The sequence below is a fragment of the Rana temporaria genome, chromosome 2, assembly GCF_905171775.1.
Source record: "Rana temporaria chromosome 2, aRanTem1.1, whole genome shotgun sequence".
Taxonomy (NCBI): domain Eukaryota; kingdom Metazoa; phylum Chordata; class Amphibia; order Anura; family Ranidae; genus Rana; species Rana temporaria.
Window position 1 is genome coordinate 271,012,167 of NC_053490.1, and position 13,621 is coordinate 271,025,787.

Below are 13,621 nucleotides of genomic sequence, written 5' to 3' on the forward strand. Positions count from 1 at the left end.
ATTACGAATGCTCGTTTTACCAGAAGGTGCGCTCCCGTCTCATACTTGATTCTGACCATGCACAGGTTTTTAAGACTCAGAAAAGCATACACACAAACTTTTTTCTTGTCGTAAACCAGCCCGACGAGAATCACGATGAGACAATTGAGACTCCGGACGAGAAAATAGAGAGCAGGTTATCTTTTTTTTCATGTCAAGATTCACAACAGTTTTCTCGACGAGAAACCATACACATGAACGGTTTTCTCTGCAAAAAGCTCTGCCAGCAGTTTTCTTGCCGTGAAAAACGAGCCTGTTTACGAGGCTTCAGACTGGGATGCCATTAAAGTTCATGTACATGTAAAGGCAGTTGTTTCAATGCTTTTAGTAATATAGGGCCGGATTCAGATAGATTTGCGTAATAATGTGCGGGCGTAACGTATCTCCGATACGTTACGCTGCCGTAAATTAGGGAGCAATTTCCGTATTCAGAAAGAACTTGCGCCCTAAGTCATGGCGGCGTAACGTATGTGCTCCGGCGTAGGCCCGCCTAATTCAAATTTGGATGATGTGGGCGTGTTTTATTCAAATTTAGTGTGACCCCACGTATTTGACGTTTTTTACGAACGGTGCATGCGCCGTTCGTAAAAGGATCCCAGTGCACATGCTCGAAATTCCGCCGTAAATCGTCAGTGCTTTAGACGTGAACGTAAATTACGTCCAGCCCTATTCGTGAACGACTTACGCAAACAACGTAAAAAATTCAAAATTCGACGCGGGAACGACGTCCATACTTAACATTGCATACGCCTCATAGAAGCAGGAGCAACGTTACGCCGGAAAAGCCTTAGGCAAACGACGTAAAAAAAAATCGCCGGGCGCACGTACGTTTGTGAATCGGCGTATCTAGGTCATTTGCATATTCTATGCCGAAAACGACAGAAGCGCCACCTAGCGGTCAGCGTAAATATGCACCCTAAGATACGACGGTGTAAGAGACTTACGCCAGTCGGATCTTAGCCTAATTTCGGTGTATCTTGCTTTCTGAATACAGAAAGAAGATACGCCGGCGCAGCTTTGAATTTACGCGGCAAATCCGGCCCATAGTGTGTATTAATACTGAAATTCTTGGTATTCAGTTCCATTCTTGTCAGCTCTGAAAATGAAGTAAATAAGCAGCTGGGACAGAGTAGTTAATGTAGTTAAATTTAGGGGAATACAGTAGGTGGGTCAGATTTATGAGAAGCTCAATTTTAGAAGCTCCAGAAACTCAGGTTTAGAAACTCTATTGTGGCTGAAATTGACAAATGGCTTATTTTTTTAGACATGGTATTCTTGTTTCATACATACAGACACATAAGTACAAATGTAGTATTCCCCATTGTTTTTCCAGGCAATACAGAACCCATTGGATTTACATCTACAGGAAGAGGCATGGCGCTCTGTGTGTCCTCTAGTAGCCAAACTTAAACGCTTCTATGAATTCTCTCTACGACTTGGTAATTTTCACATATGATGTTCTTTACACTCTTCACAATTTCATGTTTATTTTAATTTTTTTGTAGTGTAACTACTATGCTTGGCATCCGAAGTCATTGTGCTACAATGCAAAGGATTAGTGTGTCATGTACTTTGTACTAAATGATATGACTCTAATATTGACTAATCTCTTATAAAATCCCATAAGAATATATCAGCCTGATGTCTGCGGTTTACTAACTCTCTACTGGCAATATTTGTTGTCCATAGAAAATGCACTGCACAGCCTGCTGGAAGCACTTACATCACCTCCGTATGCTCCAACACAACACCTGGAGAGAGAGCAGGCCCTGGCCAAACAGTTTGCTGAGATCCTGCATTTTACCCTTAGCTTTGATGAGCTCAAGGTATGCGACCAATGGAAGGCATCCCCCCTGTATGCAATGTATTCAGAAATGTGTTTTTTTTTTTTTTTTAAGGCATTCCACACCATTTTAGAAACATTCCGTTATTCTTTCAGTCACTAAATGATAGCTAAATTAGTAGGTTAGTTGGATTGAAATCTAGTAAAAGCATGAATATTAAAAGGGCATTAGAATATAAACTCCTTTCAGGGGATCAATTGCAGAAATGGTTGTTTATAATGTCTAAGGAACTGCATAGTATGCTAGTGTTATATTAATACAGGACATAATAATATTATTAATAATAATAAAAAAAAATGTATTTATATAATGGGTATACAACTTCCGAAGCCTTGTACACACGATCAGATTTTCTGCAGATTTGTGTCTTCAGATTTACCAAAACCATGTAGTACAAGGGCCTGGCTGATTGCATACAAATTAAAACTCTTAAAGCGGATGTGCCATGGGAAAACAATATTAAAAGCCAGCAGCTACAAATACTGCAGCTGCTGACTTTTAATATTAGGACACTTACCTGTCCTGGAGTCCAGCGCCGATCGCAGCAGAGGACGAACGATCGCTCGTCTCTCTGCTGCTCCCCCCGCCATCCACGATGAGGGAACCAGGAAGTGAAGCGCTGCGGCTTCACTGCCCGGTTCCCTACGGCGCATGCGCGAGTCGCGCCGCGCCCGCCGATTGGCTCCCGCTGTGTGCTGGGAGCCGAGTGTTCCCAGCACACAACGGGGGGGGCGACGGGATGTGACGGAATGCCCGTCTTTTGCCCGAGAATGCCGGGCCGGAAGTGGGTGCAGATACCTGTCTTTAGACAGGTATCTGCACCCCCCTCCCCCCTGAAAGGTGTCAAATGTGACACCGGAGGGGGGGAGGGTTCCGATCAGCGGGACTCCACTTTAGGGTGGAGAACCGCTTTAAGGCTTGACCTCATATTATATGGTTTTGATAAATCTGAAGACAAAAATCTGCAGAAAATCGAATAGTGTGTATGGGGTCTAAGAGTAAAGCAAAGTCAAATATACAGCTCTGTGTATGAACACTCCTTCCAATCCTAACCATGCCAAAAAATTTTAAATTAATACGAAGTGGCTTTTGTTCGTACCATGGATCCGGCACCGTTTAGCTAACAGTTGCTATTTATGCAGGTAAAAGTGTAATGTTAGGAAATAAAAGTAATGTTCTTGATCCCATCCTCTTTTATCATATTGACTATCCATGACTGGGATGCACAGGAAGCCTCCTGGAGCATACTGGTTTGAAGCATCCCATATTTTTCTCTATTTTCACATAATATAAGGAAGTTATTCCATGCCATAGGCGTGCGCAAGGGGTGTTCCTGGGCACACCCTAATCCTGGGGTTGGCAACCTGTCAATGGTGGGCAGGTGACAGGTAAACTGCAATCCTAACTTGCCAACCCTCAGAACCTGGACAGGAGAGGTTGTGCAGGTGAAATATAGTAATACCGATCTGTCTTTTCCTCCTGCAGCAGCTGAAAATAGGCTTCTACTCCTCTTCCTATTGTCAACATTTAGCTGCCACAGGAGGAAAATATAGCGGATCAGTACTAATATATGCCACCCCTCTTTTCCCTGTTCCTCCTCCTTCTGTTGCCCAGGTCCCCCTGTGCTCCCTTGCTCCCCTTTTCCCCCATTGTTTCAGGATGGAGAGCAGGGAAGAGGCTGGTAAATATGTCAAGTGCATATATGTTAGAGCTCTAGGGTGCACACCCTAATGCAATTGGCTGCGCACACCTATGTTCCATGCTGTTGCAATTGCTCTGTCATCAAAAGTAATTTTGCCCACATGCTAACTTATGGAATCTTGTTAAAGTTAACATTAATGCAAAAAAAAGAAATGCAGTACATGACAGCAATACATACATGTCTCAATGTTTTGTCACTTTAAAGACCCTGCAAGTACAGAAAAATACCTAGTGATGTGCCAGAAATGCACCTCATTTCTTGCTGTCAGCATTTTTGTGAACTGAGCAGTGTAAGCAGTGTCCAGTTTTCTTTTGCTAATCTTTATAATTTAGGAAGATAACAGAGGAAGGGTGCACATGACACAGAACAGCTCTAAATTTCTGACATGATCAAGTTATTTCTGCAGTCATACAGCTATAACAAAAATGCTTTCAGTAACATAAGCTACATACATAGCTTAAATAGTAAAGGTAGATATTTTAAGAATAGTTAATAAATTGATAAGGACAGTTATGGTATCCACCTAAGAAAACAGCTGAAATGGGCAGAGACCATTTTAAATACTGTATAATAGAAAGATAAATCACAAAAGACTTTTGTTTACCAGATGACAATAATTTTTTTCTACATCTGTTTTCTTCAGATGACAAATCCAGCAATACAAAATGACTTTAGTTATTACAGGCGGACTGTGAGTCGCAATCGACTAAATAACTTCCAGGTAAGGTCTATGACATGATGCTGCTGAAGAATTTCTTCAGCCAAGTTAACGTCCTTGTATAAAGCATATATATTGGGAAGCCCCGTGGCTAAGTGGTTAGCACTTCTGCCTTCTCACTAACAGCGCTAAGGTCATTGGCTCGCATCCCAACTACGACACTTGGAGTCTGCATGGTCTGCGTGAGTTTCCTTCTACAGTCCAAAGACATGTTGGTAGGTTAATTGGCTCCTGTCTAAATTGGTCCTGGTATGAGTGTGAGCTAGGCTGCATTCACACCTGAGCGTAGCGTTTTGCAGCGTTTTTTACCGCGACAAAACGCGGCGATTTTTACCGCGACAAAACGCTGCGTTTTTAACGCGATTTTTTACAGGTCTAGGGTCACCAATGTAAAATGCCCAAACACCCAAATTCGAGTGACAAAAAAGGGTCCAGAACTTGTTTGAGCTTCAGGCGTTCGGCGTCAGGCGCTTTGTAGTGGAGATGTGAACCATCTCCATAGAGAATAATGTATTTTTTCCCCTCTAGCGTTTTGGGGCGTCGCGCTTCAGGCGACAAATGCTCAGGTGTAAATGCAGCCTAAGGGACCTTAGATTGTAAGTGCTGCCTAAATTGACGATGCTATATAATTACCTGTAATTATTCTTTCTCTATTCTTTAGGTGGATGCAGAATGTGATGTAAACAATGAGATGGCCAATCGCATGTCTTTGTTCTATGCTGATGCTACACCAATGCTGAAAACGCTGAGCAATGCAACTACTAAGTTTGTTTCGGAGGTGAGAATAAGAGATAGAAAAAGAAACAATGCCAGTGCAAAAGGATTGAATTATCCTGTATATACTCTTCGGCTCAATGCACACTGGGCTTAAAAAAAACGGCTGTTCTCTTGGGAGTAAAAAACGCTCATATAAAGCAATTGTTTGTACAAAGTTTAGATGAGTTTAGGAGAGTTTTGCATTTTTTTCTGCCTCCAAGCTCCAATCAGAAATGTGAACCAGAAGGGTTTTTCTTTTCTGCCTCTAAAAGTTAAACTCAAAATCTGCCTCTAATCGTCCAAATGTACATGGACACATAGAAAAACATTGAGTTGCTTCTTCAGGTAGAACACAAAACTCCTGTAGAAGCCACGTTTTTTAAGCCAGTGTGCATGGAGCCTTAGGTTCCATGCACACTGGGCTTAAAAAAACGTCTGTTCTTTTTGGAGTAAAAAACGTCCATATAGAGCATTTTTTGTACAAAGTTTAGACGAGTTTAGGAGAGTTTTACGTTTTTTCTGCCAGTGAGCTCCAATCGGAAATGCGAATGAGAAGGGTTTTTTTTTCCTGCCTCTAAACTTTGTTCTCAAAAATCTGCCTGTAAACGTCCTAATGTGTATGGACACAAAGGATAACATTGAGTTGCTTCTACAGGCAGAACACAAAACTCCTGTAGAAGCAACGTTTTTTATTCCAGTGTGCATGGAGCCTTAGGCCGCGTACACACGATCGGTCAAAACCGATAAAAACGGACTGAAGGACCGTTTTCATCGGTCCAAACCGATCGTGTGTGGGCCCCATCGGTCAGTTAACCTTCAGTCAAAAAAAATGAGAACTTGCTTTAAAATTTAACCGATGGACGCCTAACCGATAGGTCAAAACCGATCGTTAGTATGCAAAAGCATCGGTTAAAAACCCGCACATGCTCAGAATCAAGTCGACACATGCTTGGAAGCATTGAACTTCATTTTTTTCAGCACGTCGTTGTGTTTTACGTCACCGTGTTCTGACACGGTGATCGGTTTTTTAACCGATGGTGTGTAGGCACTACTGACCATCAGTCAGCTTCATCGGTTAACCGATGAAAACGGTCCATCAGACTGTTTTCATCGGATGGACCGATCGTGTGTACAGGGCTTTAGAGTAGTACACAAAGTGGGACTTACCGCAGACTAATTCATTGCATGTCTCTAGTACAAATAATGTACTGGAATGTGTGTGTTGATCTGAATATATTTATAGTAATATGATTTTTCTGTTCCTCTGCAGAACAAGTCTTTGCCAATTGAGGACACAACAGACTGTTTAAGTACTATGGCATGTGTATGCAGGGTTATGCTTGAGAACCCGTAAGTATCCTAAAGCCACTTGAAGCCGACTCACGCCTACTTCCTCTGCCGTGTTGATATCTAATTTCACTTATGTACTTCAAATCCGATAACATCAGACTGTTGCATGAGCTATGCTATGCTTGTTTGACAATGCTGCATTTCTAGTTTGTCATATTGTTTTCCTCTATTAGTCCTCCATGTGATGTGGTAACATATTGTCAGTGATGATTAGGTCACACACTATTAATATTTTATGTGAACTACTAACACGTTCTCTAGGGTACACAGATCACACGATATAAAAATGCAAGAAAATAAAATATACATTATAATTAGCTGCTCCTGAAAGCCACAACTACCCACAGTGTATATATTTTTTCTTACATCTTAAGGGTCTGTGTCAACAGGCTTTGGGCTTGTGTTGATGGCAAAAGTTTGACATCAATTTAACCACTTGCTTACTGGGCACATAAACCCCCTTCGTTCCCAGGCGAAATCTCAGCGTCCGGCACTGCGTCGCTTTAACTGACAATTGCGCGGTCGTGCGACGTGGCTCCCAAACAAAATTGGCGTCCTTTTTTCCCCACAAATAGAGCTTTCTTTTGGTGGTATTTGATCACCTCTGCGGTTTTTATTTTTTGCGCTATAAACAAAAAAAGAGCAACAATTTAAAAAAAATATATTTTTTTTTTACTTGTTGCTATAATAAATATCCCAATTTTTTTTTTAAAAAACTATTTTTTTTCTCAGTTAAGGCCGATACGTATTTTTCGACGTATTTTTGTAAAAAAAAAAAAAAAAATCGCAATAAGCGACTGGTTTGCGCAAAAGTTATAGCGCCTACAAAATGGGGAACAGAATTATGATTTTTTTTATTATTTTTTTTTTTACTAGTAATGGCGGCGATCTGCGATTTTTATTGGGACTGGGATATTGCGGCGGACGTATCGGACACTTTTGACACAAATTTGGCGCCATTCACATTTATACAGCGATCAGTGCTATAAAAATGCACAAATTACTGTATAAATGTGACTGGCAGTGAAGGGGTTAACACTAGGGGGTGAGGAAGGGGTTAACTGTGTAGCCTGGGTGTGTTCTAACTGTGTGGGGGGAGGGGGGTGACTGGGGGAGGGGACCGATGCTGTGTCTCTATGTACAAGAGACACAGATCGGTCTCCTCTCTCCCTGACAGGACGTGGAGCTCTGTGTTTACACACAGAGCTCCACGTCCCTGCTGTCACCTGCCGTGTCACCGACGATCGCGTATACCCGGCGGACATCGCGGCCGCCAGGTACACGCATCGGGTCTTCGGCGATGCGCCGGGACAGTTTTTACCCGCCGCGCGCCACCCAGTGGCGCGCGCGGGTAATGCACATAAAAGGCCGTGTTTAAACGGCCACTTGGCACTTGAGAGCCGCGCTGCGGACGTATTTCGTCTATAGCGCGGATCTCAAGTGGTTAAGACGCCTGTTATATCATTCAGCATTAAAGTATCACTAAACCCACATCATAAAATACTATCCATAAATGTATTACAGTCACTAAGGGATTAGTTTTCCGTATTCTGCACAAATAAAATGGTTAATCCTGCTGTTCCCTTATCTCCAACTTCTCTTCATGTCCCCAATTCAGCTTAGGGTGACCACATGTCCCGGATTGCCCGGGACAGTCCCGCATTTTGCAGGTCTGTCCCGGGCACCTTCATTCCAGGACAATACAGTGTCCCGGAATGAAACTGACACAGCCAACCCCAGGCCAATCTGATTACCCCAAAGGCCCCAACATCACCACTATACTTACTGACAGTACTTGTCCTGACCGGGAATGCCTGGAGAAGCACAATCCCCGCCCCCTGCTTGTGATTGGAGAAATAATAAATCCCGCCCTCTTGTGTCCAATCACTGTGCTGTGATTTGTTACAGCACAAGCTGATTTTTGGGAAGGTAGGGTGTCCCTGAATGGTAGTTTGGAAATGTAGTCACCCTAATTCAGCTAGGGATTTTGCAGAGCAGTGTTGGCAGCTTTGCACATGCTCGGTTTTTAGTGAGTTTGTATGCTAAGCATTTCCTCTCTATCACATCTGACCTTCCCATGTGACTATAGAATCACACATGTGAGGGCGTATACAGTGCCTTGAGAAAGTATTCATACCCCTTATGATTTTCCACATTTTGTCATGTTACAACCAAAACCGTAAAATTTTATTAGGATTTTTTTTGATAGACCAACATAAAGTGGCACATAATTGTGAAGCGGAAGAAAAATGATAAATGGTTTTAATTGTTTTTTTTAAATATGTGAAATGTGTGGCGTGCCTTTGTCAATACTTTGTTGAACCACCTCTCGCTGCAATTACAGCTGCAAGTCTTTTTTGGGATGTTTCTACCAGCTTGGCACATCTAGAGAGCCACATTTTTGCCCATTCTTCTTTTCAAAATAGCTCAAGCTCTGTCAGATTGGATGGAGAGCGTCTGTGAACACCAATTTTCAAGTCTTGCCACAGATTCTCAATTGGATTTAGGTCTGTGCTTTGACTGGGATATTCTAACACATGAATATGCTTTGATCTAAACCAGTGTTTCTCAACTCCAGTCCTCAAGGCACCCCAACAGGTCATGTTTTCAGGATTTCCTTTATTTTGCACAGGTAATTTGATCAGTTTCACTGCCTTAGTAATTACCACAGCCAGTTCATCTAAGGGAACTTCTGAAAACATGACCTGTTGGGGCGCCTTGAGGACTGGAGTTGAAAAACACTGATCTAAACCATTCCATTGTAACTCTGGCTGTATGTTTAGGGCCATTGTCCTGCTGGAAGGGGAACCTCTGCCGCAGTCTCAAGTCTTTTGCAGACTGTAACAGGTTTTCTTCTAAGATTGCCCTGTATTTGGCTCCATCCATCTTCCCATCAACTCTGACCAACTTAACTGTGATATACAGTTATTTTTCCACCACACATAGCGTTTTGCTTTTAGGCCAAATAATTTTGGTATCATCGGACCAGAGAACCTTCTTCCACATGGCTTCTCGCAATCTGCAAACGGGACTTCTTATGGCTTTCATTCAACAATGGCTTTCTTCTTGCCACTCTTTCATAAAGGCCAGATTTATGGAGTGCACGATTAATAGTTGTCCTGTGGACAGATTCTCCCACCTGAGCTGTGGATCTCTGCAGCTCCTCCAGAATTACCATTGGGCCTCTGGGCTGCTTCTCTGATTAATGCTCTCCTCGCACCGGCTTGTCAGTTTAGGTGGAGGGCCATGTCTTGGTAGGTTTTCAGTTGTGCCATACTCATTCCATTTTCGGATGATGGATTGAACAGTGCTCCGTGAGATTTTCAAAGCTTGAAATATTTTTTTTTTTATAACCTAACTCTGCTTTAAACTTCTCCACAACTTTATCCCTGACCCGTCTGGTGTGTTCCTTCATGATGCTGTTTGTTCACTAAGGTTTTCTAAAAAACCTCTGAGGGTTTTACAGAACAGATGTATTTATACAGAGATTAAATTCACACACATTCTTTCCACTTCACAATCATGTGCCACTTTGTGTTGGTCTATCACATAAAATCCCAATAAAATACATTTACGTTTTTGGTTGTAACATGACAAAATTTGGAAAATTTCAAGGGGTATGGATACTTTTTCAAGGCACTGTATACAGTGCTAAATGACTGCCCACTTCCTCCCTCCTGCCCACTAACCAGCCAAACACAATGGGTGCGGGATATTACATGTAGATTGACGGAGGCTTAATTTCCCCCTAATTCTAAGACACAGGTTAGAAGGGCGTGACACAGCCTGTGACAGGCTGTTATTGCCAAAAAATAATAAAGATTTGATTTCAAATACTGTATTTATTGGCATATGACACATACTTTTTCACCCTGAAAATCGGGTGCAAATAGTGTGCACGTGTTACACGCCGATACTGCAATTTGGGCTGCCTTGGAGGGAGCGGGGTAGGATGAGTGCTGTCTGATTACATACAGTAAGAATCTCCTTTTTACTCAGCAGCCTCTGTAATAGGAAGTTCCATCTCCTGGGCCGGCATTTGACCAGTGTTCTGTCTATCATAGAAGCCGGTCCAGGAGGCGGGACTTTGTATTAAAGAGGCCCCAGAGTAAACAGGAGATTCTCACTGTATGTAATCTGATGGCACTCATCCAGCCTCCCTCCCTGTCCCTTCCGAGGCAGCAATAATCTGAGGTGAGGCTGCAGATGGGCATTGGTCAGGCTGCATTCATGGCAATGGTGAGGCTGCATATGGGCATTGATCAAGCTGCATTGATGCGCAATTGTGAGGCTGCAGATGGCATTGATCAGGCTGCAGGTGGGCAATGGTGAGGCTGCATTGATGGGCACTTATTTTGCTTCAAAGTGCTCTATTTAAAATGTAAGTTTTTTCCCGAAACTTCCCTCCTAAAATGAAGGTGCGAGTTATACGCTTGTGCGTGTTATATGCCGATAAATACGGTGTATATTTGTATGCCAATTACAAAGAGTTTATTGATATTAATCTTTTTTTTTTTTTTTTACTCTGTATTCCAAAGGCTGTTTTTATTTTATTTTAAACATGTGACCAGCAGCAGACGACTAGAAGCTCCTCCTGCTTATGTTTCCCTGCAGACAGGCTGGGAAAGATTTGGGTCATGTGACAGCTGTATATCGATTAGGAAATAGGTACTTAGATGTTTTTTTTTAATTCAAATAATTACAGTGCCATTATCCACGTATAGAAATAGAAGGTACAGTGAAACCTCGGATTGTGAGTAACGCGGTTAACGAGCGTTTCGCAATACAAGCACCGTATGTTTAAAAATCCCGACTCGGTTTGCGAGTGTTGTCTCGCAAAACAAGCAGGATTCAAGCCACAGTAGTGTACAGTACTGCTTTTGGCCTGAGGTGGGGATGCCAGAGCCGAGCAGAGCCGCTCAGAAAAGCTTGGAAAACCTTTAGAAATACTCCATTCCTGAGCCTTTTCCGAGTTCAGCCGAGCTGTCCTCTGGCCTTTTTGGGTATTTACCGCCACATGCGGTATTGCATGCCATTGAAGTCAATGCGGAACAAATTATTTTCGTTTCCATTGACTTCTATGGGGAAACTCGCTTTGATATGCGAGTACTTTGGATTACGAGCATTCTCCTGGAACGGATTATGCTCGTAATCCGAGGTTCCACTGTACAGTGTAAATTAAACAGTGTGTGTTTAGTATCACTAATGGACTGGTGAATGTGACCTGCATAAAAGCAGGATTTGCATTCCTATAGACTTGTATAATGCTAAACCTACCTAAAGAAAAGCTAATCGATGCCTTTACATGCATGGATGCTGCAAGCCCTTTTTTAGCTGAGTAGTTCTGAAAACACTGCTGGCAACAGCTCTGTTAAGCTACCCACATATGTTACAATCTGATTGCACAGTCTTTTTTGGATTTACCCAGGACTTTTTTCTCAGAGAATAGGTGCAGGTACTCCCCCACCCCCTTTTAAGTCACCACTCCCTATCCACCTCCGAGCACCATCCCTGATCCCCTGCAGCCAGCCACAATAGATCCTGCCACCGACAATAATCCTCCAACTACAAAATAACCCCCTGCAGCAATAGATCCACCCCAGCAATAATAGACCCCTACTAGTAATAATAGATCTTTGAGCAGCCAGCACCATTAGACCCTTCAGCAGCCAGCAATAATAGACCCCTCCCTCAGCAGTAAATCCCAACCAGCAACATAAGACCCCCCTCCCCCCACAGCAACAATAGATACCCCGCCAGCAAGGATAGACCCCCAGTGACAATAGATCCCCCAGTAGCCAGCAACAATAGACCCCCCAGAATACTCCACTATCCCTTTCCATTACATGCATTCAGTGTTGGAGGTGGTGGAATTGTGTTCCCCCACGTTCCCACCTATGTATTCAGCTATGTCTGTGGGTGTGTGCCCAACAAAGAAGGAAATTAGGACATCTGCAGTACATTCTATAGCCTAAACTATATATGCGTATATAAACATTCCCCTGCCATCGCCCAGTGCTGGGAACCATTTATTTCCCATCATTTTACTTACATGTACTGCATATAATGTTCTTTTTTTTTTCTGCTTCCCTTTTCCAGTGGTTACCGTAGCCGATTCACCAGCAATGAGACTTTGCTGTTCTGTATGCGAGTCATGGTTGGTGTAATTATCTTGTATGATCATGTACATCCTGTTGGAGCATTTGCAAAAACCTCAAAAATTGATGTGAGTATTTTAATGCAAAGCTGTGATATAAAAATCTGTAAAGTAAAAGTGTCACTGTCACAGTACACTAAAGTGAGGAGTGGTAGATTTTATAAAGCACAATGGTCATAAAAATGTCAAGCTATGGCTGAGCTCTTCCTAAAATGCTAGTTGTCTGTCCGTCATACTGATCCTCTGGTGCAGAATTGTATAGAATCCAATCAGCTTCCAGTTTTTTTTTTTTTTTTTTTGTCAAAGCTTAATTGAACAAGCTAACGTAAAGCCCTGTACACACGATCGGATATCTGATGGATTTTTTTGTTGGATATCCGATGAAACTGACTTTCATCAGTCGTGCCTAAACACCATCGGTCAAAAATTCGACCATGTCCAACGCGGTGACGTAAAACACTACGACGTGCTGAGAAAAATTAAGTTCAATGCTTCCGAGCATGCGTCGACTTGATTCTGAGCATTAAAACTGTGGGGATATTGCTGGCGCAAATAAAAATATATTAAATTATAATAGTGGATGTGCTGCAATCAAGAAAGATGGCTCAAGACACCTGAATGGTGCCTGGTCCTGTAAGAAATATGTGTAGTAAGTGGATTGCGCTCCTCTTTTTTCTCTCACCACCTATTTCTAGGTACTAGATAGATTATTGATCATTAATACGTATCACCTCTGTTTAAAATAAATATGTCAATATTCTTCTCAAAAAAATTATATAAAAAGCACACAAGAAACTATAAAGCTTACATAAATCTGCCCATGCAGTTATGACATAGTGTTTACATATTACTTTGGTGCCCTTATTCAATATATAAAAGGAGGCTGCCCATTCAAGGCAAACAAGTGAAAAAAAATAAAAAGAATATAATATAAACAAATGAAACAAACATATATATGTGGCAATTAGATGGAGGATTGCAAAATAGGTCCTCTATTCATTAAAGTCCCAATGTGCTGGTCAAATATTCATACAAGTGCTTCTCCCGTGAGTTTA

General features: G+C 42.2%; 1 protein-coding gene across 4 annotated transcripts in view; it reads left to right on the forward strand.

Annotated features, from left to right (window-relative positions):
• LOC120926774 (CYFIP-related Rac1 interactor A-like) overlaps positions 1-13,621 on the forward strand; it is a 144,857-nt gene that overhangs the window by 126,065 nt on the left and 5,171 nt on the right. For all 4 annotated transcript variants that reach the window (XM_040336967.1, XM_040336965.1, XM_040336966.1 and 1 more), the window contains exons 4-9: positions 1,373-1,478; positions 1,729-1,865; positions 4,229-4,306; positions 4,965-5,081; positions 6,330-6,409; positions 12,509-12,635. In XM_040336967.1, the coding sequence (XP_040192901.1) occupies positions 1,373-1,478; positions 1,729-1,865; positions 4,229-4,306; positions 4,965-5,081; positions 6,330-6,409; positions 12,509-12,635 (645 nt within the window). The remainder of the gene's footprint in view (positions 1-1,372; positions 1,479-1,728; positions 1,866-4,228; positions 4,307-4,964; positions 5,082-6,329; positions 6,410-12,508; positions 12,636-13,621) is intronic.